At 36.1% G+C, this 22,550-nt stretch overlaps 3 protein-coding genes across 6 annotated transcripts; all 3 read right to left on the bottom strand.

Annotated features, from left to right (window-relative positions):
• Positions 1 to 3,916: 3,916 nt before the first annotated feature.
• On the bottom strand, positions 3,917 to 7,485 carry LOC9307333 (protein BONZAI 2). Its single transcript, XM_002871217.2, has 16 exons — positions 7,043 to 7,485; positions 6,919 to 6,966; positions 6,659 to 6,807; positions 6,534 to 6,582; positions 6,395 to 6,451; positions 6,081 to 6,269; positions 5,870 to 6,004; positions 5,727 to 5,788; positions 5,536 to 5,638; positions 5,344 to 5,458; positions 5,184 to 5,260; positions 4,968 to 5,105; positions 4,717 to 4,881; positions 4,519 to 4,632; positions 4,330 to 4,426; positions 3,917 to 4,256 (listed from the first exon to the last, which is right to left on the bottom strand). Exons 1-16 carry the CDS (start codon positions 7,190 to 7,192, stop codon positions 4,141 to 4,143), a joined length of 1,764 nt encoding a protein of 587 aa, XP_002871263.1. The 5' UTR covers positions 7,193 to 7,485; the 3' UTR covers positions 3,917 to 4,140.
• Positions 7,486 to 8,136: 651 nt separating this feature from the next.
• On the bottom strand, positions 8,137 to 14,160 carry LOC9307332 (protein MEI2-like 4). Of its 4 annotated transcripts, XR_002330938.1 has the most exons (16): positions 13,436 to 14,160; positions 12,952 to 13,037; positions 12,619 to 12,838; positions 12,115 to 12,503; positions 11,844 to 12,002; positions 11,606 to 11,719; positions 11,369 to 11,514; positions 11,169 to 11,251; positions 10,696 to 11,073; positions 9,720 to 10,377; positions 9,520 to 9,604; positions 9,349 to 9,417; positions 9,059 to 9,238; positions 8,622 to 8,853; positions 8,488 to 8,532; positions 8,137 to 8,386 (listed from the first exon to the last, which is right to left on the bottom strand). XR_002330938.1 is itself a non-coding variant. In XM_002871216.2 (14 exons), the coding sequence occupies exons 2-14, from the start codon at positions 13,027 to 13,029 to the stop codon at positions 8,719 to 8,721; spliced, it is 2,694 nt and encodes an 897-aa protein (XP_002871262.1). In that variant the 5' UTR covers positions 13,030 to 13,037; positions 13,436 to 14,160; the 3' UTR covers positions 8,137 to 8,718. The 4 variants fall into 4 exon arrangements, 1 of the variants encoding a protein (XP_002871262.1); XR_002330936.1 differs by having other exon boundaries at positions 8,488 to 8,853; XR_002330937.1 differs by having other exon boundaries at positions 8,137 to 8,532.
• Positions 14,161 to 17,781: 3,621 nt separating this feature from the next.
• On the bottom strand, positions 17,782 to 21,725 carry LOC9309373 (leucine-rich repeat receptor protein kinase EMS1). Its single transcript, XM_021023253.1, has one exon. The coding sequence runs from the start codon at positions 21,596 to 21,598 to the stop codon at positions 17,942 to 17,944; it is 3,657 nt and encodes a 1,218-aa protein (XP_020878912.1). The 5' UTR covers positions 21,599 to 21,725; the 3' UTR covers positions 17,782 to 17,941.
• Positions 21,726 to 22,550: the final 825 nt, after the last annotated feature.

Below are 22,550 nucleotides of genomic sequence, written 5' to 3'. Positions count from 1 at the left end.
TAGAAGATTGATCTAGTATGCAACGAAAAACAACCAAACAATCGGATCATACTAGATTAGGATATTAGGATTTCGCGGTTAAGTTTTAGGGTTTTAGCATCCGCGATTTATAGTACTAGGGTTTTTGCTAGGATTTCAGTTTTATGTATGGAACTTTCTATTTATGGAAACTTTTCTTATATGGAACTTTCCTTTTATGGAAAATTTCTATTTCTCATCTAGAAAGAAATCCTAAACAATTATGTACTTTAGAGTTTTGGAATATTTCCTTATGAAGGGGTTTCCTATTTTGGTAACTTTCCATTTTGGGAAACTTGCTATTTTAGGGAACCTTTTATTTTGGGAAACTTGCTATTTTACGAAACTTTCTATTTCTGTAAACTTTCCTTATATGGAACTTTCTATTTCTGGAAACTTTCTATTTCTGGAAACTTTCCATTTATGGGAAGCTTGATCTTAAACCGTGACTTAGGGTTTATTAAACCGGTTTAACCTAGGATTTAGGGTTTCGGTTTACTTTCGGTTTACTTTCGGTTTAACCTAGGGTTTATATTAAAACATTCAATCTATCATGCCATTAAACATTTTTCCATTCACTAACTTCTCAATTAATTCTCCAATCATAAATCAAATCACATGTGCCAATTTTCATGCAAATTTTATCTTATCAAACTTTAATTGGATCATGTATATAAAGCATAATAAATAAATAGCACTTATCTTAATTGGAGAACTGAAACAGAGATCCGAGATCTGATACGGAGATTGGAAACAGTTATGTCTCTTAGCTGGTTGGGACCTCCTACAAAATCTTAATATATATAATCCTGATTCCTAAGAAACTCAGAATTTTGCTCATGGAAAAATGGCTATTACATTAGTAAAAGAAAAAAAAACTGTGTAAGGATTGAAAAACAAACCTCAATAGCAATGATCGATAATCAAATATAACTATATGAAATACTCGATCAGTTATAAGTTCGATTAAACAATAACACATGGACCAAAGCATATCTTAATAACGAAAGCACATGGATCAGTTATGTGTAGTGACATGTTTGAATCTATATATCAATAACGAAAGTATATCTTAATTAATAAAGCATGACTATATTGACCGAAGAATCTAAACATGGACTTTAGTGTTTTCTTCTAATGAAACAATAAAAATATATTATAGCAACTCTAAAACATGAACGTAATCAACAGATCTCAACATCTCATGTATGGACTATTAAATAAATAAACAAACAAATAAATTATAAATTAAATAGCTTTAAATGTTACGGTAGTTTCGTTAAACAAATCACGATCTAATTAGTCGTGATTAACCATGACATGAGTGGCTTGATTATTAAGTTGAGGTTACTTATCTCGATCGTAGGTGACGGTGAGATCGTAAGCATAGACAAAGACGACAGAGTATGTGTTAGCTCGGATGATTTGGTTTTTGTGAGAGAGATTTAGGGTTTCAGGATTTTTTTTAGCTTTTAGGGTGAGAGGCTATCGTGCTGATAACGTGTTGTGAACAGTGTCTTTCATTAATAGAATAGGTGATATATATACAAGGATAATAGCAGGATACAGAAAATAAGGTAAAACCCTAATGGGCCATGGGCCGGTTATGGAGTCCATCCATATGGTTTATAACAAAATTGTTTTTTTTTTTTTTTTTGTTAAAAGTAAATAGTTAAATTGTTTTGCATATATGTTGTGATATATATAGAAAAAGGAGTTTACGTAACGCGAGAGTGGGGTCTTTATTTTTCCTGTAAAAGATTTGGATAGAGATTGAAAGACAAATTTTAGTTATATATTCGAAAAATATGTACACACTCATCACTAACATGAATAAAAACGTGTGAATTGAAAATGTTGTTATACATGGAGGCTCTTTCTACTTAATTCGAAGATGTTTTCTAATTTCATCTATATATATCTCGAAATAATTCACTTAAAACTTCGTGTTAATGGGGTAGTTTTTATCCAGTAATGAACCAAACATTTTTACATGCAAACACAAAGTCCAAGATTCAAGTTTTAAAAAGAAAAAATAAGCGGATTATATCACAATTCGTGAGATCAAACTTGGAGTCAATTTTAATAGCCATCCAAAATTATATGTATATTTTATAACGGGCTAGATTAAATACTATTAATATTTTTTTAATAAACGATTAAAAGAAAAATTAGTGGATCTAGATCGAGAAAGTTTGCAATATTCACAATAATATAGTAATACATCTAAAGAGCCATTTTGGTATTAAACAAACTATTAAGGATATGTTCACAAAAGCACTTTGTACGGGCCCTTGACAAGTCTTTTTTTTTCTCGCCGACTCTACTGGCCCTTGACAAGTCACACAATTCACAACTAACGATATTTCCTTATTTCAAATATTAAACTTTTCCTAAAAATCGCTTTTGATATTCTAAGAAAATCACTTTTTTAGGTAGAGACAGACAGGTTGTTTTCATTACGGAAGTACGAGTGGAACCAAGAGAGTTGCAATCGAGAAACTCTAGTCTTTTTAGTCATGTTTTGTTGCACGTGGCACACACATGTTTATTTGTAATTCTTTCCCAACAACAAGTAACATGCATTTTTTTTTTATAACCGAGTATCCTGACCCCACCAAGATGGTCCAGACTAGAGACCGAATTCTTACGGCACGGACGCACACTCGAAGGTGGGTCATGGCCAGATAACGGTTTTCGGTCTCGGACGTCAGAGCAAGTCCGCATGTAAATTCTCTGGTGGCCAGTACGAATCGAACCCGGAGCCGTTCTTGCATCTGCAAGCCGTTTACCACTAGACTAGCTAACTCGTCCTGGTTAGTAACATGCATTTTGTTTTCGGTTTATTTGAAAAATATGTAATACTCAAATTCAATTATAATAAAATGAAGTGAAAACAAACATATGTATAGTATGACATCGTAAAAAACGTAGGATAACACGTTTTGAAGGGACGACGATAAAATAATTTATATTCAAGATTGGAAATTATGAAGCAAACTTAAGGATCTATAACCTACTCACTTGATCTATGAATAATTATGATTTGATATTTTCATATTCTACATTGTATAGCTAAGACTACGACAAAAAAAAAGTGAATATTTTTTGAGAAAGTCAATCTTATGGAAAAAAAAAGGTAAAGAGTATCGTATAACAACATGTCAATGCGTTTGAATTTGATTGAGAAAAAAAACAACTTAAAAACAGTATTTACACATGCATGGGTAGGTATTTTTAGATTTGTTGACCAAAAAAAGAACGAAGAAACAACATTTTGTGAATTTTCCAAGCAGGGAAAATGAGTTTTACGACGTCACATAATTTAACTTTGATTATTTTCTAACCTCTGCATATCAACGACTTGGCAATTTTTGTTTGTACGTTTTATATTTACTTTCAATTTTATGATAATTATAACTATATAATATAATATGTACCGATACACGAAAAATCAGATTTTACAGTTTTCATTCATAAGTTTTTATTTTAGCGTTGACAATTTAATAAATTAAAAATTGTATTATTAGATAAAGAAATATTATATAATTGATCATTTATTTGTTGTTGTTGTAAAATACTCCCTCTGTTTCAAAATATAAGATGCTTTAGTTAAAAATATACATTTTAAGAAATTTATTTTTATTTTTAACAACTAGTATTTAATATTTAGTTCAATAAAATTCAACCAAAAGATTGTAGAATATAAATGGTCATAATATATAAAATAAAAAGATCTTTAGAATATCATATATTTTAAAACCGAGGAAATATCTGTTTCAGCGACAAGTACGGTAAAGATAATCAACGGTCACGTTTTTAAAAGTTAGGCTTCGAAAGTCCACCTAAATCCCAACCAAATTAAGAAAGTCAACATCTAAATATGTTGACCGTTGAATACGCCCAAACCAACTTATAGTTTGGCAAATTAATAATATTAATAAAAATCATCTATGTTTTTGGCAACAAATCAAGAGTGATGAGATAAATAGAATTTGACGTGGAATACTGGAAAATGGAAAAATTCCAGACAATATAAAATAGGAAAAAAAAAAAGAAGAGAAGATAAAACGACAGCGTTTAGAGCTGTGACTGATGTATGTACAGTGTTGAGAGTGTGGATCAAGAAGAAGATGAGGTAGTAGTGGTGGTGGGAGTGATATTACGGTTTCTCATATACGTCAAAAATTGTGTAGGCAATTCTGCTAGAAGTGCTTCTACCACTGAGACCTCTCCATCTGTAAACAACAACAACCACAATGATCAGAGACCCAAAAAGCTGCCTGACAAATCAAGAAACACAAGACTCACATTGTATGTCTCGTAATGCAACAAACTGGACGATATCACGCGATGCTATGCGACCGCTGGAGCTCTCTAATTTCTCTCCTTTATCTCCATCTAGTACCTACACAACAACCAACACATAACCTTATAAGAATCTATTTCAAGAAGTTTTTCAGGTGAAGTTAATTAAGCGTAATGTTTTTGTTTAAGTACCTCCATTTCTTTATAGTCAGCTCCTCCGACTCCAACAATGAGGATTGATAATGGGAGATCCGATGCACTGACAATTGCGTCTCTCGTTTCTTGAAGATCTGTTATTACTCCATCCTATAAAAACCGACATTGTATTTTTATATAGCAAAAAACACGAGAACCAGAGGGAAAACATGTCTTTTTTGAATATAAACTCACTGTGATTATTAACAAGACGTAATATTTCTTTGCACTTTGAGCGAGTGAGTCGCTTGCGATTGTTGCAGCAGCGTTGATCACAGGACCAAATAGAGTAGGCCCTGCAAAAGAGACGTTGAAGAGAGCACCATTGTAGGCATTCATGATTCCTTGAATTCCATCTACCTGAGAAATAAAGAAACAAAAAAAGATTAATTGCGAAAATTTTGATACAAAAGTTAGTTCAATGGGAGCAAGATTTGTAGCAAGACCTCGCAATAAGTACTGCTTCCGTTGAGGTTAAAGCAATGTGAAACCGGGATGTCGATTGGACGAGCTCCAAAACCCCATGCTGGAAATCGTTTGTCTGAGTCATAGAACTGTAACACTTCTCCAACTTCAACTATTGCCTGAATAGAAGAAAAAATATCACACACACACAGAGTCACCAGATTCTGCAAATTAACTTGAGAAGATCGAGTCCTTACTCTCTGGTAGGCATTTAATCGTCCTGTAGGATCAATGTAATGCAAGGAATCTGGGAGACGAGGATTTCCATTTGAAGCTGATGGAAGAAGGGACATTTTGATTAGTTTAAAGGTTTTGTATTATGAGAAACTCTGCAGTTTTCAGATCCTTTTTTTTTACCAGTGAAATCAATGGCGACCATGAAGTTCAATTCAAATCCAGACGCCAAGTATTCAAGAAATGTATGCTGGACGGTTTCAGTAAACTTGTCCACGAAAAGCTGGCTCTTTAATACCTGAAATAATGATAAATGGTATCAGAATTCTCGCATTTTAGATTGTATAAAAACCTCTTGTTGTTGAAGGTCCATACCCTGTCTTCATGTTTATGTCCAACACCAGTAGGTAAGACTAAATTGATTCCTTGGCCAGCCAAATGAAGCTTTTCTAAGTCTGAAAGTGATTTCTGAACTTTCCTGGCAAAACCAATAAGAAACAAGAATTGTCTCAGCATACCAACTCAATTTTATATCCCAAAAAGAGGAACTGAGATTTTGTGGTTACCCAATAAGATCGTGATTGCCATTTCCATTGAAGTCTAAACATTCTATTACCAGTGGGCTGTCCTGCAGGATTATAGAAGAGAAACTGTTACATCTTCCTGGTTAGAAAAACTAAGATATAAGAAACCTCTCTGGTTGGTTTACCTTACTCCCCACTTGTTGAACACTTAGAGAGACTGGTTTCCAAAGTGGATTGGGATCATTCTTTAAGACTTCGGTTTTAGAGACCGGGATTGGAGTCCCGTGCTCTACAATCTTAGATATCACCAAAAACGGGTCCTGAGCATGAACAACAACAATGTTATATTCATGTCTAAAGTAAATTCTGGTAAATTGGTCAAAGAGTATAGCTTACACTTTTAGAGAAAGTATCCTTTGATTCCAAATTCAACCCCCTAAATACAATCTCTGTATTGGTCTTAGAAGCTAGAGACTCCTCAGCATGGACAATAAGCTTTCCACTGTTTTGTGGCTGAGTCGGTGCAGCAACACCTTCTTTCCGCATAAGTTCTAAGGCAATCGTCCTATTTGATTTGGTAACAATCTGCATAGTAGATACAAGATATATAAATCAATACTAATCTATAGCAAGTAAACCTTCTCTTCCTTACACTAAAATGATGTTTCTTCTTTATACATTTCAAAGCAGCAGTAGAGAGATTAACATACCTCGGACAATGTACATGTTGCCTCTCCGAGAAATTGCTGCTCGTCGAGCTTAAGCAACTGAAGCAATAAAAAAGTGTAACACTTGTAACTTTATTAAGTAAGATTCAGTGACTAACGGAAGATGGAACATAGCAGATACCTCCTCCTTAGAATTTTGAAATTGAGTGTCAATATCATAGACACGAAATCTGTGAAACAAAAGGTGTTAAAGTTTATTCCTTTTCCTCAAAGTTTCTGATGTAACCGAGATTTCAAGAAACTTACAGCAATGTTTGCACAATCTCGAACTGATAACCGATGGTAAAATTCTTAATCCATTTAGGGTTCAAAGAATTCAAAACAACTTCACTACGGAACAATTCAGCAAGTGTTCCATCTCTTCCTTTTGTATAAACAACCACCATTGCATCACTCTGAGATATAACAAACCAAGTAATGATATAAAGCTTATACACTATCCTTGAATCAACCTAAACACTTAATTGGCTCCAGGAATATCAATGTTCTGAAACTAAAAAACGAACCTTTGAAATCACGTCCCGGTCTCGCAAATTGGAAGCAGAGAAAGATAACTGCGAACCCAAAAAGTAAAAGATGAGTGAAAGCGGAAATTTGAAATCTTGGAGAAAGGAAAAGGAAGAAACGGACCTCGATCTGAGAAAAGAGGCCATTGTAGCCACGAGACTTGAGATAGTAGTCAACGGCGTCGTTAGGAGTGGCGGCGGAGGAAGTAGTCCCACCACCAACACCGACCATTCCACCACCACCGTAAGAGCCATCAGACCAGCAGCTTCCCATTAGACGGCGAGAGTCTCTTCAGAAGAAAAAAGTGAAGGAGGAGATTGGGGGAAGACGAACAACAAGGAAGGAAGAGGAAAAATCAGGACAGTGAAGAGATGGGACCCACCTTTGTTTTCCAAGTCGACGATCTGTCTTTGACTCCATTTAATTTCCTTTATTGTTTTTTTTCCTTAATTCATCAATAATTATTGACAAATTAAGGACAACATAAAGAATTATTACCGAAACTAAATAGTATAGATTTATCATTTATGTTTGTTTAGTGGAAAACTAGACGGTCCATATGTATTAAATTTGGCTGTAAGATCACGTGAAGATATTTACTACAGCCGGCTACTAAATATATTTTGGTCCACATCGGAAAATTGTCATAGTTTATTACTAGTTGTATCAGATTTAAACCGACTTTATGAGATAATTTTGTTAATAGTTCTATTGGGAATAAAAGTATTTTTTGAATTTTGTTAGTATTAAAATTTTGTATAATGCGGTGTGACTGGAATTGAAATAGGAACAAAAAAAGAGAAAAGAGAAGACATCTTTTAGAAGGAGACGTGAATAATAAATAATAAGACACACAAATTTTTACGTAATGACCAATTAAAAAGATTTCGCCACCAGAAAGGTAAACAAACCTTTTTCAAAAGCATAATTAGTTCAACATATATAGTAACTTTTTGTTTCTATAAATATAACAAGAATAAAATATATGGCTCAGTGAGATCGTTCCTTATCCAAGAGAATCATCATGGGGTTACAGACCAAACCCAATTGCTTCATTCTTTCCAAAGCCTTTAAAGCAAGGTCCTCCACTAACTTTAATGGGCCGAAAATCTCCAAAATGTTTTTTTATTTTTTTTTGTCTTATAAAAAACTGTATATTGGATTATCGATTTAAAATCTATTTTTGATATTATATAACAGTAAAGAAGTAAAATCGATTTTTGGGATATTCATGATTCTTATTATTATTCTAAGAGGAAGCCTTCAACAACTGACTTGTGTCAGAGCTTATAAAGTGACCGACTAAGATTAAAAGAAAAACACTAAAAACCAAAAAGAAGGAGGCAATGCCAAAAACTTCGCCCTCAAAAGGGTTTACATAAAACTATGGTCCCAAAACGCTGGCGAAGAAACTGAACACATCGTACTAGGTTGTTACATTTCCATGCAAAGTACAAAGAAAAGATCCTTGCAGACACAACCAACCAAAGAAAAAAAATTAGAAAGCAAAAAAAAGAAAACGCAAATCTCTGGGAGGTTTAATGATACAACAAAACTTGTGAAGCAACCTGATGGAGGAGTTTAAAGGACCAAGACTTCAAAAACTTTCTCCTCTGCAAAATGAGTTTTCTCAGGTAATTTACCACACACCCCCCAAGGATTTACAGAGCTGTGGGGTTGTCAACCATATATATATTTTTACCTTGTGTTAATCTTTTGGGTCTCTTTTCTTTTACCTCTGATACAAGACGCCTAAGGGTTAGTCTGGCTTACGACCTGAAAGCTGTCTGGCTCATCTGTTACATCGAGTCGTTCCCATTTCCAGGTTCTTCTCGGTTTTCAGAGCTACTGCTAAAGTTGGTATAATTCTCGATGCTACTTGTTCGATGCTTGCCTGGTCTTGACCGGATGTTGGAACCCATTGGAAATGGTTCCTGCACATTCACAAATGAAGCAATCTCTCATAAAAAAAAAAGCTAATCAAAAGGGAAATACGTTCTCTGATTAGGACCAACTATGAACCTAATTTCTATGTGACACACTATAGTGAATACATAAGTAACAAACGATATGATTACTTGCAACCGAAATAGGATAGAATTTGAATAAGGATATTAATTGAGGCCTTGTCTTCCTTACCTGATCACCAGCATTTGGACCATCAGTGTGGAAGAGAATAGGCCTGCAACGTTTGTCTTCGTTCATCAAACTTGAGTTCTGGAAATGGGCAATAAGAGCTGATTTTCCCTGAATCCGACCATATGCAAGAGATGCCACCTTCTCGCTGTTGAACTTTTCCCATTTCTTACCGTTGAATGCCTATTAAGGTTTTAAACTTGTAACCAAACGCTTTTTTTTTTTTTTTCTTTTTTTAAACGACAAAGAGACAGCATCAACACAAATTGATCATAAAGGGTACAAAGCTATACCTTATAAAACGGAACAATATTTTCAGGTTCGGTAAGATTGATGAAAGCATATCCCACATTGCATTTATTCTGCAAATAGGAAGAAGGTTCATTTATATCGATGTTGAAAATACCGTAAGCTACAAGACTGCATTAGATTCCGTTAGATAAAAAGGTAAGAGGCCTGCATACCTTGAAGTCAATTGGCAAATAAAGGAAATCATATGTTCCTTTACAGTACTCATCAATAGCAGCTAGAAGCATCTTAGAAGTATACCTAAACCATTACCAGAACAAAGACAAATAGAATAAAATTAGCAAACTACGAATTCACTTATTAGGAATCTTATAAAACAGGGAATAATAGGGAGAAAAAAAGTGAATTCACTTACTTATTAGGAATGTTCTTTATCATCAATGTTGTTCTACTGTCGTCCCCACGTAATATGCGATCAACGTCAAGCTCATACAGTTTCTTTTCAGCATTACTAGAGCTAGATTCACTTCTTCGGTGAGAGAGATTCCTGTATCGTTCATTAGGTAAGTCAAATGAGCCTGACACTGAAAGCATTGGGCTCCTTCCAGTAAAGAGGTGAGGCATCTGTCGCGATGATCGTAATACAGCATTTTTTGAATTGGTATCCATGCGATTCCCACCAACATGAGAAAAAACCTTATGTGAACCAATTTCCATTGGATGTGAGGGAGAAGAGCCAGGAAATCCCAAGCTACCGTGAGAACCTAAGTGAAATCCTGAAGATTCTGGAGATTCAGCTACATATGCCTGTCTTCTATCCCAAAAAGGTGAGTTTAATACCGGGGCAGATCCAATGTGGTGGTTCACAGGCGATGATGCCATGTTCACCATTAGAGGAGATGCTCTAGAGAATGCAGCAACAGGTGGGATGCGCTGAGAAGGAATGCCGTTGACACGAGATGGTGAGTTAGGCCACATCATGCCACTTGACTGATTATGTTGCTGAGTGTTAGAGTTACTCCATAAGTTGAGGTTACCGCGATGGGATCCTTGATTTATGGGAGATCCTATGACTACAATAAGAAAATTACCAAAAATACAGATGAGCAAACGTAATTCCGATACCATTTTTGTAAGAATGACAAGTCCTACACCCAGGTGGACAAGTAAACCAGCTGTCCCTAAATTTCCATCCTCTGTCACCTTTCATAATCCACTAATATTGGTTAGGATCAAATAAATATCCTTAATTAGAGATTGTACTCATGGATTATATTCTACAATCTACAGTAAACTAGTCTTCTTAAATTCACAATCGTTGGCTACGCATCATCACTAACCTTAGGCAAGTGTATCAAGGCAGAAAAGTAATAAGAAGAACATGTACTTACCACCTCCATTAAATCCATCTACGCCCACTCCACGAACATTTGCTTTTTGGCCATCGCTTACCATTTCAGAGAATGTACTAGAGGATTTATATGGACTACCGCTTGCAAAGTTGTCAAGGTACTCAGGAAAATGAGGATGGAGATTTGGCATACTATGGATCCCCGTTTTCGAATTATCAAATGGGTTTCCAAACTCCTGAAGACCAACAGGCTTGCTAGCTGAGATGACTCTTGCTGATGGTGGCAAACCAATAGGAACATCGAGACTCTGATGACGTTCAATGAAGGAGTTCATAGGTGACCCAACAGAATTGTGCATAACTCGAATAGATCCACCATCAATGGAGGTCGAAGCTAATATTCCTGGGAAATGTCTCCCTGAAACAGAGATGTTAAAGGATAGGTATGAGTAGTGACCCTGGATTTTCAATCATTGAGAATCGAATAATCATAAACCGTGTGCAATATTTTACCCATGTGTGCTGATGATAGGTTATTAAAAGCCATTTTAGGTAGACCCCCCTCACCATCATCTGCAGCGAACTGTGGCGAGAAACTGAAAGAAAAAAAAAAAGTATGATGAATCCTACACATCAACACAGTTCAAATACGGTAGTTACTGCATCAGACAGCCATAGATAAAACCTAAGGCGGGAGAAAAATCGATAACTACCTTGTACCCTCTGGACAGGTTGGTGCAAGTTTAAGCTGCCTCCCAGCAACCTCAAGTCCATTTAGTCCTTGAAGTGCAACCTCTGCCTTTCGAACATCAAAGAACTCTATGTAAACTTGTGAGTTCTCATGCATCGTTCTACGAACCTGCAACCAAAAAAAAGTAGCAAAGTTATAACAATGTCACATAAACGTCAATATCACGAAGCAAGAACAAAGAGAACACTAGTAAGCAAACCTCTCTAATTTCTCCACATGAACTGAATATTCTGTGCAGCTCTTCATTGGATATAGAAGAATCAAGATTATTTACCCACAATGCTCCTTCGCTGGAGTTCTCTTTAGGATTTTCCTTATATCACAAAAAATAGTAAGCAAGCAAGATATAAGACAGCAAAAATGACAGGTACAACGCACATAGCACGAAAAGAAACTACAATCATACAAACAAGGGGAATAGGAACAGTGAACAACACCTTTGGGATAGAATAACGAATATCAAGCTTCCTTCCCCTTAAGAGCCTACCGTGGAGTGCTCTCGCCGCATTCTGAGCAGATCTTATATCATAGTATGATACCATGATAAAGCCACGAATCTTCCCAGCTGTATGAAGATCCCGGATATCTCCATATTGCTAAAAATATAAATATTTCATCAATGAGAAGAGAAGACAACTGAAATTTCTAATACCGTGTCTTGCCATAATTTGGGAACCTGTACCCAGAAACGCGGGTGAAATTACGTACCTTAAAAAGGACCCTCAGCTCGCAATCTTCAATGATGCTATCCACATTCCTAACAAAAAGTATTCTGGATAAAATTTCTCCTTGAGGATACTCACCGACAATCGAAACATTGCTGCCTCTCTTGCCATCTCTTTGACCGACAGACGAGAAAACATCTCCATCTAGTTCCATGCCACCAACACTGCTGAATAGGTCACAATCATCCAAATCATCTCCACCATTGGCACGAGACTTGTGGACACCCTCACCAACCACTTCTGCAAAAAGATCATCCTCATCTGGAAGAAGATTTCCAATAGTTTGAGCCTCCATTTCTTCTAAGGACTCGAAAGGTTCTTCCTCACGGTTTGCAGACATAAAGGCTAACTTATCACTCCGTGGTAGCCGTACTGCAAAACCAGTAATTTGGAAACACAGATTACAATAAATTACAAATCAAAGGCAGTCATTAGACAACCAAGAATAACAAGTAAAACTATTTGTAAGACTGAAAAACAAGCTTACATTTTCTACTAAATAGATCAGACAGGGAGCTGGAAAATAGACTGCTCTCCCAGTGAGTATCATTTCTTCCATTAGGGATAAAGGAGGGAAGCGCCCCAGACAAGCTTGATTGCTGCGAGAGCTGGTAACTATCAGATGTCCAAGAACTAGTCGGTAGAGTTGAACATCTATCCCCACCACCTTCAGGCATTGGATTGTTTTTCATGAAACCAAATTGCTTCTGTACAAGAAAACATTAACCGTCTTGAGAAAAAAACGCTCTACACACGAGTCTACAGACCCAAGAAAACACTGTTGTGCATAATGTCAAGTGCACCAAAATTGAAGAGGTACCTCAGGAGTGATCCGGATGTCTTCATGAAAATGAGGTGGTGTAGGCAGACCTCTGGGTTCCAATATATCAGACGGCATTGTTGCAGCTGACAAGAAAATCCAAAGAATGAGACTTTTTCTAACTTTCTAGTTTTACCACCTCCAGAAACAAACACAAGGGCCCCAAGACAAAAGAAAGATCAATGTATTAAAATTCCATGGATAAAACAGGAGCTTTCTAGTACAAAACCAATCCAACTCAAAATCTAAGACAACAAATTCAAGCAATCTAGAAGAGGGTAAGAAATAGTTTGACTAGAAGAAAAGATTCTCAACGAAACAAATTATAAAGACACAAAATTCGGTACAATTCAACTACAATTCGCCTAAATTCAGATCTTTTAATTCAAGCAGAGAAGAACCAACTCCTACCAAATTCAAAAAGAGAGATAATCAATAACAAAAACCCTAATCAACAATTAACCTTCAAAAAAAAAAAACTTACCAAAATATAAACAAGAGAATTGTGCTTCTTCTCTTCGTAATTCGTACCAAAGCAAATCGAAGCAGCTAAAATTACTGAAACGGATCTCGTAAACCTTCTTCTTCTCTAAGCTTCACGTAACAAAAGGAGCAGATAGATAGAAAGAGAGAGAGAGTTCTTCTTCTTCTCTTTTTTTTTTTATCTTGGCTTTCCTTTTTGTCTTCTTTCTATCCAATCATCATCATAACCAGCAGAGATAAATATATATAATTCCCAAAAAAAAAAAAAAAAAGTGAATCGGTGCTTCAATTTCAAATTCTCCTTTCCTCTGACGGACACGTCGTGAATTTTCAACGAGCAAGTAAAGTTAAACCGTAATTAGGATAATTCCGGTGATACTCCGATACGATTCCGGCACTCCCTCGAAGAGAGAGAGAAACGGAGAAGAAAAGAGTTTGGTTTTCGGTTAGTTGGATTACGAGGAACAAAAAAAATAAATGAATGGTAGAAACAAGACAAAACAACAATTGAGAAAGAGAAGATTTTGCTACGCTGTTTCTGCCATGGATCTAGCGTTACGGTGTGAGCTTTTATCTCCACCGTCAGATTAAGATTACGCTTTCCTTTTTTCTTTTCTTTTTTTTGCTTTTTCTATAAAAGTTAAATTTAATGGATATATATTTTATTTACGGACTCGCGATGGCAGTCGTTGGATCCCGGCTAATATCTTATGTCCTCGATCGGCGAATTACGTTTTTGCTGATAATACAGAGTTTATAAATCAGATAACTATCAATTATCTAAAGGTTTTTTTTGTTTAATAAAAAATAATAAATAAATGGATTCCATGCCAAATGTTTTGAAGATAGAACTTTAGCGTGAGTACAGATGTTAAAACCCCATAAAAGATTTTTGCGTGACAAAAGGAAACGATAAAAACGCATTAACAGCGAATAAAATGGATATACTTTCAAGATAACGTTTTACTTGGTTTTTTTAAAAAAAATTAAAGATATCTTTTTAACTACTTTTTTTTTTCTTTTGCTTGTTACAGTCTTCACGTTCTTTCTCATTCTTGTTTTTTCACGTATGGTACAACGAATCAGATATATTTAGTGGATATACTTGATGAATCGTTGATGGGAATATATTTTCTGGTTTAGGAGAAAACCTCAAACCACAAAAATAAAATAAAAAGTCAAGAGTATTATGTGGGATAAAAATATGATCATTAATTTCCTAATTACTAATTAGACATTGCTTAACATAGTTTAACAGATATTTCTTTTATAAAACATTTGTGATTAGTCAATTCATTAAGCCGAGCCAAGCCATATTAGCAATAATAAGCCAAGTTTTGAGTTAGCTTAGCTGAAAGAGATGGAGAAAGCGAAGTTGTTGTTCCTGTCCGAAAATTTTTAATGGCTAGACGCGGCGTGAAGGATTAGACAAGGAATTTTTATTTTTTTCTTTAACAAGAAAAGCATTTTTTACTGTTTTAATAAGAAAAAACAAGAAAAGCATTTATTCTTAAGACGCTCCTCTCAATAACTCCACGTGTCAATCTTTCTATGGTTGACGTCAACAAAACAAAAATCCTACGTCTACTTCGATTCTCTACTCTCCGATCTTTGTGCACTCTTCATTCACGAGCCGTTGGATTCGTCGAATCCAAACAAATGGTAGGGTATTGAATGAAACTAACATCAGGTCTAATCTAACCTAACCTGACCTGACCGGTTCTTAACCAATAACCGGCTATATACAAAACCGGTTCCAGTTGTAGCATCGATCAAGGTATCATCAACCAACATTAATAGCAGTTAATCTTATTAATGATTAATGATACTTAGGCTGTCATCTAAAGTTACTTCAAATGTAAACTACCGAATCTACGATATTAATGTTTGTCCTTGTTTTATAATCTATTTCAAACGATTTCTTTTCATAATTGTATAAGTATAACTTATGTTAAAATATTTGTTATCTTAAATTGATTTTGAAAACTATGACTCTGGATTGAATATTGACACTAGTCTACTCTATATTAAATACATGCATGGATACAATTACACATAAACTTTTAAACTTGGGTGTCAATAGATGACACCTAATATATACTTTTTGAAATGGATAACTATCTACAATTTCAACAAGTTTATTCCAATTTATCAAAACATTCGAACTCGTGTCTAGTCTTGTGTACTAGAGTTTCTTGCAAACATAAGTAGCAATGTGTACTATATCCTTCCATTGATCACATGAAAAATTTACCCAAAATTATTTATTGCTTTTGTATTTTTCTACACAAATAAGCTTAGAAACAAAAGTTCGCTTGCACGCCTTTAGGTACATGTAGGATAAGTTGAAGCGTATAATACGAGTCGTATGACACACCAAACACGACTATATATATCAATATATCATACGCTTATAATACGACGACGAACTTAGTTATAGAGATAATGATTAAAAAAATTCCTTCTAATTAATTGACATTTGACATGGCATATCCTTGGGAGGCCAAGGTTGGACCGATGAGCAAAGCAAGAGAAAATCAATTTGCAAATATAACCTAAGCAAAAATATTTAGAACCAAAAAAAAACTAATTGAAGATATCATTGAATAAATAATTAATATATTCCCTCTGTTTCACAAAAAGTGTCATTTTAGAGTTTTGCACATAGATTAAGAAAACATTAAATTTTTTGTTTTTTCTAAACAAAAACATCATTAACTATATACCTAAACATAATCTGCCCAATAGTAAAACAATCTGCAGAATACTAATAGTCATAAAACATAAAAAATCATTAAATTTTGCATTGAAAACCTAAAACGACACTCTTTGTGAAACAAAAATAAAACCTTAAAACGACACTCTTTATAAAACGGAGGGAGTAGTGATCATTAAAATAGTCTTTACAATAATGCATTAATTATTGACTTATTCACATGGTCCATGCGGTCTCCTTACGCCTGTATATTCAACAAATACATGTTGACATACTTTGTTTGAAACTATAAACAAAAAAAATCAATTTAATATATCTCTTTTGCAACATTGCAAGTGAAGTAGCTTCATAAAAAGAACCCTGTAAGTAAGTACTATTATTTTTCCAAAACATTCCAAGTAATTATTAAACTAATACTAATACATATAATTTATGATGACGTTTAGCCATGGGCTTGGTTCATAGACCCGTGTTATCTCACATTAAATAGGCCTGGCCCGTATAATACATAAACCCACTAGTTATTGGATTGATAAATGCGTAATCCGTGAGATATTTTGGTTAGTGCAATAAATGCGTAATCCGTGAAAGACTACCTAAATTGTTTGGACAAAGTCTACGACTCCATCTTGCACCGAGACTTCATGTTTGTAGCTTTTTGATAAACGCTTTGTTCTATTATGATTTTGTAGTTAATTAGAGAAAACAAACCTTTTTAAAAGACAATAAAGTTGCATATATAAAAATTATGTAGTTATCAGTTCGTTTATAACTACATGAACACGTTTTGTCGACAGAATAAAAGAGCAAGTTGTAGAAAATTTGTATATAGTCAATAACTAAAGAATAAAAGAAGTGGGAGTGAGTGACTGTAAAATATAAAGCCAGAAGTTTGGACTAAAGATTTTCAATAATTTACTGACCATACATACTGTGTTTCGTGATTTTGACTTGACATCAAACAGCTACATTCCAACTCTCATTTTATTTTATTTTGTCAATTTTCTCTTACAATTTGATTTTCTTTATCTCTCATAAATGTGGATTTGAAGGCAAAAGGACATTTCTGTCAATTTAATACGCATATATTAGATATTTTGAGTAGTTCAGATATATTTGGATTAAAATTAACTAATGTTTTAGTTTTTTTTTCTGATAATTTGGATACTTTTGTGTACATTTGATTATATTTTATAAAAAGTAACTACTGTATCTTCATGTAATAGGATATTTTGGATAGTTTTGGGTATATATGGATAAAAAAACGAACCCGAAAATATTTCAGGTATTTTTCGGTTCTCAACTAAAATAATCCAAATCCGAATCGAATTTTTGGAATATCCGAATGGGTCTAAATTCTTCTACCCAAATGTACCCAAAACCAAAAAGAATCGAACCGATCATATACGGGTATTCGAATGCCCAAGACTAAATCTGAGTATTCAAAGATTTTTTTTTTTATCGAATTTGTTTAGTTTGGTATAAGAAAAAAGTAACAATGAAATTGTCAATTTTTTCTACAGCTCAGATCCGGTATTAAAGTTTCTTGTTTGGTTTATAAAGTTTTCTCTTTGGTTTGGTAAAAGCATCTATTTATTTCACAATCACTAATTCAAAGTGATTATCTGGAATTTGGAAAACCTAATTTTCTTTGTTCGACATTTAGAAGAAACTTAAGAACACAGAGTTACATTAACATTACAAATACAAACCCTACAACTCCATTGTTTGGTTAGCACTAACAGGTTACTTAAACAACAAGAAACAAGAACAACATTTAAGGTTATCAGCTCATATATCCTTGAGGGCCTTCAACACATCAAGCATGTTTGGGCGATTAGCTGGCGTTTCAGCAAGGCAGACCATAGCAATCTGAAGCAGACGAAGCAGAGAGTTCTTCAAGGCCACAGATACAAGCAGTGGGTCAAGAACATCCACCGCTTTCCCTTGGTTAATCTTCTGAGTCACCCAACCAACCAAGTTTCCTCCTTCACTCTCTTTGAAGTCTGGACCAGTCGGCTCTTTCCCTGTGACTAGTTCCAACAGAATCACTCCAAAGCTGTAGACATCTCCTTTGGTAGTGGCTCTTGCGCTCTGACCATACTCCGGTGGGATATACCCGAAAGTCCCTGCTATGACTGTACTAACATGGGATTCACAGGCACTAATTAGTCTTGCTAGCCCGAAATCAGCCACCTTAGGCTCAAAATCACCATCTAAGAGAATGTTGCTGGCTTTGATGTCCCTATGTATAATGTGAGGGATGAAACCGTGATGTAGGAAAGCTAGACCTCTTGCAGCTCCAACTGCGATTTTGAGGCGTTTTGACCAGTCCAGAACCTCTAGCATCCCAGTTTGGTTCCTTAACCAGTGATCTAAGCTTCCATTAACCATATACTCATATACCAGAAGCTTCTCATCACTGAAAGAACAATATCCAAGCAAAGACACAAGATTCGGATGCTTCACTTTCCCTAGAGTCTCCATCTCTGCCATGAATTCCCGGTTTCCCTGAGTTTTGGCTTCACTTAGCTTCTTCACCGCTACTGTTTTCCCACCTGGTAAACAAGCTTTGTAAACCGTCCCAAAACCACCGTCTCCTATAATGTTCTTCTTAGAGAAATGATCTGTAGCCTCGACAATATCTCCTAAACGCACCTTCAAAAGCGGCTGCTCGAACATTGCTATATTGATGCTTAATGGCTCTCTTGATCTGCTTCCACTTAAGAAATACAGGTTCTGATCAACAAACCCTTTTAACCTGCTTTCCTCCATTCGCTCTGGATCATCTCTTTGCTTCACTCTCTTTGTTATAACCCATCTGCGCAGAGAGAAAACAAACACAAAGACGATAATCGTAAAGCCAAGCATGAGTCCTGCAATCCCCCAAGCATGAGTCAACTTAGTTCCATCGATCTTGCAATCTGATCCAATAACTCTGCCACACAACTCTTTGTTCCCTGAAAGCAATGCCTTGGAAGGATCCTGGCAAACACCATCACTCGGCACCTCTCCTCGCAGATTGTTCTTGGCTAGATTCAAGAACTCCAGATTGGGCAATCCACAGATCTTTGTTGGGATTTCTCCAGATAGCAAGTTCTCAGAAACATCAAGGTACTCCAGCTGTGTAAGATTACCAAGTTCTGAAGGTATTTCTCCGGTGAACTTATTCTGCTCAATGTAGAGGCCTACAAGTTTGACCATTGTAGACAGTTCTGATGAAAGCTCGCCACTTAGGTTGTTAAAGCTCAAGTCCATGTGTGTAAGCTCTTTCAAGTTCCCAAGAGAAGCAGGAACCGATCCATCCAGCTTGTTCTTGGTCAAGTTTAGCTTCACCAAGCTATCTAACAGACCAAAGCTTTCTGGTATATAGCCATTGAGCTGATTATTCGCCAAGTTTAATCCCTGCAACTTAAGAGAGTGGCCCATCTCCTTTGGAATAGATCCAGTAAGCGCATTTCCAGATAGATCCAGGATTGTGAGGTTGGTCAAACGAGAGAGTGAAGCTGGAATCTCTCCAGAGAGATGGTTGTTGCTCAGTAAAATCTCCACCAATACCACACAGTTGCCAAGTTCTTCTGGTATAGAGCCAGACAATCTATTGTAGGAGAGATCAAATATCCCATGGTGCTGAAGAAAGCTAAGATCAGGCATGTCAATCTGATGGAAATAAGCAGAGGGTTTTGATGGAATTGACCCTGAGAGATTGTTGTAAGAGAGAACCAGGCATTGAAGCTGAGAAAGACCAGTGATTCTGTCTGGAATCTGTCCTTGAAGATTGTTGTTGCCAAGATCCAATGTAGTCAAACAAGTACAGTCCCCGAGCTCCTTTGGTATCTTCCCTTGAAGCTTGTTTGAATTCAGATTCAAGACAGACAATGATGTGAGTTTTCCAATCTCTCTTGGGATTTCACCTTTTAACTGATTATCACTGAGAACCAGCCGCGTCAGTGAAGCTGCATTACCAATCTCTGCAGGCAAATAACCTTCTAGACGATTATAAGAAGCTGAGAACTCCATCAAGTTCGTTGATTTCCAGAGACTCTTTGGGATTTCACCTGTGAAGTTGTTGGAATCCAAGTCAACTGCCATCAATGGAAGCTTTGAAAGATCCTCAGGAATAGAGCCATTGATCTGATTATTGGTAAGAACCAACTCTACAAGAGACGAACAACCATTGAACACCTCCTCAATTGTTCCCGAAAGCAAATTCCCAGAGAGATCAATTTCCTCCAAAGAACCTGAACCACAAAGCTCCCTAGGAATCGAACCAGTTAACAAGTTGCTAGCTAGACTGAGATGCTTCAACATTGGACAATCCTCAATCTCACGAGGGATTTCACCTGAAAACCGATTGTTAGCTAACAGAAGTGAGTCCAGTACCTTCCATTTGCCGATCCATGAAGGCAATGAACCCGAAAGCTGATTCCTTTCAGCAGAAAACGTCAACAGAGGAATCTCTGAAAGCTCCAATGGCAAAGAACCAGAGAGAGAATTGAAAGAAAGCATCAGTGTCTTGAGGCTTTTACACTTACCAAGCTCTGGTGGGATCAATCCAATAAGCTCCGCGGAGACAAGATTCAATATACTCAGATTCTGCAACTCCCCAAACGATTTTGGGATTGAACACTTGAGTGGGTTGTAAGAAAGGTCGAGCTTTGCTAAGTGTTTCAGCTTCGAAATCTCCTTTGGTAACGGTCCTTTGAAGAAGCAAGAAGGTGCACCAAAGTTCTTCAGCAACGAGATGTTACCAACCTCCGGCGGGATTTGACCGGAAAATGAGTTGAGTCCCATGTAAAGGTCAGAGAGGTTACTCAATTTCCCGATTTCTGGAGGGATTTCGCCGGAGAGTGAGTTGTTGGAGACGTCGAGTGAAGACAGTGCAGGGAAGCTGAGGAAGAACGACGGAGGAAGTGAACCGGAGAAGTGGTTGTCACTTAGGTCAAGGTAGAGAAGCTGATGTAACTCACTGAGTTGACTCGGGAGAAGTCCTGTGAGTGAGTTTCCAGAGAGGTCTAGGGTTTGGAGCTGTTTTAGTTTCCAAATCTCAGACGGAATCTTCCCGGAGAATTGATTTCCGGCTAGACGAAGCTCTTTGAGATTCTTCAAAGTTGAAATCTCCTTCGGAATCTGGCCGGAGAGTGAGTTTTCCGACAGGTCTAGGACGGAGAGAGAGCGGAGGGTGAAGAGAGATGGAGAGAGATGGCCTTTGAGAGACAGAGACGGTAAGGAGAGCGAGTAGACTCGTCCGAACAAACACGTAACGCCGACCCAATCGCAGTGAGACGACGAGGAAGACGAAACGTTCCATGAAGAAAGGCGAGATGGGTTTTCGAGTGAGAGCTTAAAGGAGAGCAGAGAACTCGTCTCTGAGCTTAGATCAACAATGGCGGTGTCTGAAACAGAGAAGAAGAGAAACCACAGGAACAAGGCGGGAAGAAACGTCATGGTTAGAGAAGGAAGAAAAATTAACTCGAGATTTTAAAAGAGACTCTTTAGAGAGAAAGACTCGATTGTTTTACAAGAGGAGAAGATAAATCACGCCATTAAAGAGAAAAAGAAGGTTTTTTTTTTAGGCGCGATAAAGATGAAGAAGAAGAAGAAGAGGAGAGAGAGAGAAGCACGAAACTCACGTGACGTAAGACCATTGTTTTTAAAGTTCGTAACGGCAATTTAATTTAACTATTTTTTATTTTAGATAATTCTTATTTTCAATCTTTGTTGTGAATTTTTAGATATATTCTGAGAAAAAAAAAAAGAGATGATGAGTTAGAAGAAGGCATGGGTCAGAGTCTTGAGAGAGTACGGCTCGAATCTGCAGAAATCCCAACCACTGTGTACCAGATTAAAGCTGACGGGGTTTGTTTTATAAATATTCGAAAGTTGTGTGGTCAAACTGTAAATTTGAAGTTTTGTTTTGGCTTCTCTACAAAAAAGCTGGTCAATTAATTGTGTATTTCAATTAATGTGATATCCGAAGAGGCTTCAATTAAACCAATTATAGATACAGCTAATAATTTTAGGGTTCATGTCTGGGAATTGTTGCATTTACTTTATAGCAGTAAATTTTGATTTATCTAACTACATAAAGTTTTGGTTGTTTTCATTGCAAAACAGAACAAAATTAGACAGTCAACATTCTTACACACAAATTATGCATGTTTCTAAAGTATTCAAGTAAAAAAAAAAAAAAATTGTTTTGAAGATAAATAATAACCATGAAGATTGAAAAGGGGTTAAAAATAAGAAAATAGAAATGTGGTCCATTGTATACGAAAAATATAAAAAGGGAAGAAAGAGCAGAGTTCCCACATGTCTTCTTTCCCTTTTGGGAATGTTTAAGCTTTTTCCCTTTGGGATCTGTTTCCATTTTTCTAATCATATTAAGACTTTACCTGAT

This window comes from Arabidopsis lyrata (genome assembly GCF_000004255.2).
Source record: "Arabidopsis lyrata subsp. lyrata unplaced genomic scaffold ARALYscaffold_6, whole genome shotgun sequence".
NCBI classification, from domain to species: Eukaryota; Viridiplantae; Streptophyta; class Magnoliopsida; order Brassicales; family Brassicaceae; genus Arabidopsis; species Arabidopsis lyrata.
This window is presented reverse-complemented; position numbering and strand designations above follow the sequence as displayed.

Bases quoted from the DNA above. Each gene is read 5' to 3' on its own strand.
- LOC9307333 (XM_002871217.2), bottom strand. From the start codon at position 7,192: ATGGGAAGCTGCTGGTCTGATGGCTCTTACGGTGGTGGTGGAATGGTC. The intron at 5,106-5,183 runs GTAAGGACTCGA...TCTTCTATTCAG, and splicing joins GATTAAATGCCTACCAGAGA to GCAATAGTTGAAGTTGGAGA. The intron at 4,633-4,716 runs GTGAGTTTATAT...CGGTTTTTATAG, and splicing joins ACGTCTTGTTAATAATCACA to GATGGAGTAATAACAGATCT.
- LOC9307332 (XM_002871216.2), bottom strand. From the start codon at position 13,029: ATGCCGTCTGATATATTGGAACCCAGAGGTCTGCCTACACCACCTCAT. The intron at 9,418-9,519 runs GTATGCAGGCCT...TCCTATTTGCAG, and splicing joins ATTTGCCAATTGACTTCAAG to AATAAATGCAATGTGGGATA. The intron at 9,239-9,348 runs GTATAGCTTTGT...AAACCTTAATAG, and splicing joins ATATTGTTCCGTTTTATAAG to GCATTCAACGGTAAGAAATG.
- LOC9309373 (XM_021023253.1), bottom strand. From the start codon at position 21,598: ATGACGTTTCTTCCCGCCTTGTTCCTGTGGTTTCTCTTCTTCTCTGTT.